The 3,991-nt window shown below is 37.9% G+C and overlaps 1 protein-coding gene across 1 annotated transcript in view; it reads right to left on the bottom strand.

The window, feature by feature from the left end:
- Window positions 1-3,991, bottom strand: part of LOC106875886 (allene oxide synthase-lipoxygenase protein) — a 43,796-nt gene that overhangs the window by 16,293 nt on the left and 23,512 nt on the right. The window contains exons 5-6 of the mRNA XM_052971105.1: window positions 3,556-3,673; window positions 291-383 (exon numbers count right to left, since the gene is read on the bottom strand). Coding sequence (XP_052827065.1) covers window positions 291-383; window positions 3,556-3,673 — 211 coding nt within the window. The remainder of the gene's footprint in view (window positions 1-290; window positions 384-3,555; window positions 3,674-3,991) is intronic.

Here is a 3,991-nt window from a genome sequence, read left to right as displayed (position 1 = left end):
TATATATATATATATATATATATATGATATAGGTGTGGGTGTACACACACACACATAGATATATAAACATGTGTGTACACATATATAAATGAATAAATATGCTTACATTTATGTAGATACATACGTGTTTAAATAAATATTTATGGGGGTAGATGGCTGAGTATTTATGTGCATGTATGTGCGTATGTGTGTGTGCATGTGTGTACGTGTGTGTGTGTGTACGTGTGTGTGTGTGTACGTGTGAGTGTGTGTACGCGTGTGTGTGTGCACGCGTTCAGCATATACCTTACCCTTTACAAAGCAATTTCATCATTCCGTCCGATCCAACGGTCATTGTTTGGTCGACCCAGGCTCCAGGGGCTATAAGTTCCTTGAATGCCAAACTACAAAAATATAGATTCAGGAGAAAAATGTATTAATTCACATAATAATACTGTAGAGAGGAATATTTTTATGAATGAATACACAAACAAGCATTCACAGACACATCCATCTATCCATCCATACATACATACATACATACATACATACATACATACATACATACATACATACATACACACGTACGTACATGATGGCTGCAAACTCCTGTTCAAGTATCACCATTGCCTGACCGAAAGTCCCACACATGCGAAGGCTACGACCAGCCATTTTGTGATAGGATTTTTTTTCATGCAATGCCTGTGCATCATGATTTTTTTAGTGGGGAAAGGACTTTCACATGGACAACATAAACTCGAAAAGAAGAACGAGTCTACATCATCGAATATTTTCAGTGCCGTAGGTTCTCTTTCCCTCTCCTGTTGTGACAACAGAGGGGGCTCCCACTCTCATTGCCCCCAGTGGGTGAACTCCATCACGCTTGCTTGGGGAGGAGAGTGATTGTTGAACATACATACAGACATACATGCGTGCATACTTAAACAAACTCATAAACGCACACATACATAGAAACTAGAAGATATGAAATTACATATGTATATTATGTAAATTATTGGTTCTTTAATATGACATGTGTGTGTGTGTGAAAGCGAGAGAGAGATGGAGGGAGAGCGAGATGGAGGGAGAGAGAGATGGAGGGAGTGAGAGAGAGAGAGTAAAATAAGTAAAAGAATCTATCATTTGGGATGACACACAATTTCTGTCCAGCCAAATAAAGTCGGCCTCGGCGAAATTTGTACGTAAAGACAATCGAAACGTGGAGAATGGAAAGTTCTGTATACACGTGGGATAGGTATATAAGAAAGAAAAGAAATGTAAATGTCACAGAAAGTTTGTATAATAAAGTTTATGGTGATATTAGTATCATATTACATCATTACAAACCGGTACTTATTTAATTTGTAATGATGTAATGATGTAATATGGTCCTAATATCACCATGAACTTTATTATACAAACTTTCTGTGACTTTTACATTTCTTTTCTTTCTTATATATATACATATAATATAATATAATATAATATAATATAATATAATATAATATAATGTAATATAATATAATATATATATATATGCATATATATATATATATACATATATATATATATATGTATGTATGTATACATACCTATATATATATGTATATACACATGCATATATGGGTACAGGGTGTCAAAAAACGTGAACAACATGAAAAACGAGAACAGGAAAAACAAAAACATGGAAAACGAACTTTTTTTCGAATAACGAAAGAAACAAATAGAGAAACGAGACAAGCAACATAAAGAACTTCATCAGCTGTCCCCTGTTTTATCTACTCCGCGTTTCGAACGTTAGGGACAAGACGCATCTTCGTTAAAACAGTCGTTCCCGCAAAGCAAATTAAATAAAATTTGGGATTTGCGAAGATTTAAAGTGGTAATAAAAACAGGTCAGTAAGAAGAAAACAGTAAAAACAAACGGTAAGGGGTGTTAAGCCATAACGAGGCGAAGTGGTGAACGCTGGAGAAACGAGCTTTGACAGGAGACAGGCAAAAATGTGTGTCGTCTCTTGTAAGGCAGGGAGAAGAAAGAAAGATAGCCGCTGGTCACGGTTGACCAATGAGAGAGTCAAGGAGGAAGAGTGAGGGAGCGAAAGGGAGAGAGAGAGAACAGTGAAGAGAGGAGAAGAATTACGGCAGCGAATTCGTTACGAAACCTTTTCTTTTCACTATCGTTTTTTCACTTTATCTTTTTGACAGCAACCCACTCGATCTATACCTGTTGTTTTTCTCTTTCCTTCATATCTTCGTTACCTGCTCCTTCCCTCTCTCTTTCATACCTTCCTCTTCCTCTCTCTCCCTTCTCCTTCTTTTTCATATCTTCTCTCTCCCTCCCTTTGTTTCTCTTTACACATACCTCTCTCCCTCTCTCTTCCATATCTTCCTCCTTTTCTCACTTCTCTCTCCCTTCCTTTGTCTCCCATTACATCTACCTCTCCCCTTCTCGTCTTACATTCTCCCTCATATGCTTCTCATTTTTCCTCCTCTTCTCACTCCGTCTCTCCCTTTCCCCCACATTCTTCATTCTGTCATAAAGCAACATAAGACAACACAATATAGTCATATCCAATACATATTGCCCACCGGATACCCCAAACCACATAGGCAAGTTTGAAGATTGCCTCACAAGAATTAAAGAAATCCTCATGAAACTGGAACACTACGTGACCATATTTCTTATGGGTGATTTCAACTTCCCCAACGTCAAATGGCCCGAAGGTCTCATGCTCTCAGGAATGACTCATTGCAAGCAAGCACAGGTGGAGTCCCTGCTCAACCTCACAAATGCCCTATTCATGGAGCAAGTTGTACTCAGACCAACTAGGGCGAATAACATTTTGGATCTCTGCTTTGCAAACAATATGGACATCGTTCATGATGTGAAAGTAACACCGACATTAGTAACGGATCATAACATAATAGAGATGTCTATGTATGGACCAAAAGTAGCCAGAGACATACAGCCTAAAAGAAGCACCCAAAATCTCTCCAATCTGAACTTCCACAGAGCAGACTGGAAATCGGTCCAAAAAGAGATCCTCGGATAGGAATGGCCGAAATGTCTCTCCACACCAGACATTGGCATGAAACTAGAAGATTTCATGTCTGTTATGCAAACCATATGCCAGAAATATGTCCCAGAGCACAATGCCAACACAAAAAGGAACAAGATCCCAAGGGAGAGGAAGATCTTCATGAGACGACGGATGAAGGTTGCAAATCGCTTCAACTAACATTCCAAAAGTAGTGAAAGGTCCCACCTAAAAACAGCACTGATGGAGATTGAAAAAAGTCTGCAACAATCCTATGTGAGGGAGAGAGCAGTAGTAGAAATGGTAGATGCAGTCATGGTGGTAGTGGTGGCATGGTGGCAGTAGTGATAGGAATGATATTACAAATAACTGTTTTTTATGTTTCTGAATGGCCTTCCAAGCTGAAATTGCTTTAGTTTCAGCGCATCATATCAAAACATCTGCTACGCAGGTACATCTCCGATAATAAAAGTCAAAAATATCTATTAGAAGACGGTGTACTTATTCATTAAAATAACAAGAAATAAAAAGCACGTACTTGTTGATAGCCATAAGTAGATAAGTGTGAGGGGCCAAAATCTTGTAGATTGGATGCGTCGGACATATATTCCTATGCATGTGAACACTGACAATTTGCATCAGCATATGGGTTAAACCTGAAAAAGAATATTATTTTGATCTTGTAATTTACATCATATCTGCGATAAGCGATTTAATATACATTTTTATAGTTCTTTGCTGTTTTACTGGCTTCAGTGTTATAGGGGTGACCATAATGGAGCAATGCTTTCATAGGTTTCTACTTCTAGTCTTCTATAAATTTAATTTATTAATATCTAGGTTGTTTTATAGGAAGCCTGACTCGAGTTCACAACTATCTATCTATCTATCTATCTGTCTGTCTGTCTGTCCATCTATCTATCTATCTGTCCATCTATCTATCTCTCTCTCTCTCTCTCTCTCTCTCTCTCTCT

The sequence above is a fragment of the Octopus bimaculoides genome, chromosome 10 (assembly GCF_001194135.2).
Source record: "Octopus bimaculoides isolate UCB-OBI-ISO-001 chromosome 10, ASM119413v2, whole genome shotgun sequence".
Taxonomy (NCBI): domain Eukaryota; kingdom Metazoa; phylum Mollusca; class Cephalopoda; order Octopoda; family Octopodidae; genus Octopus; species Octopus bimaculoides.
The sequence above is the reverse complement of the archived record's forward strand: the minus strand, read 5'-3'. Positions and strand labels throughout refer to the sequence as shown.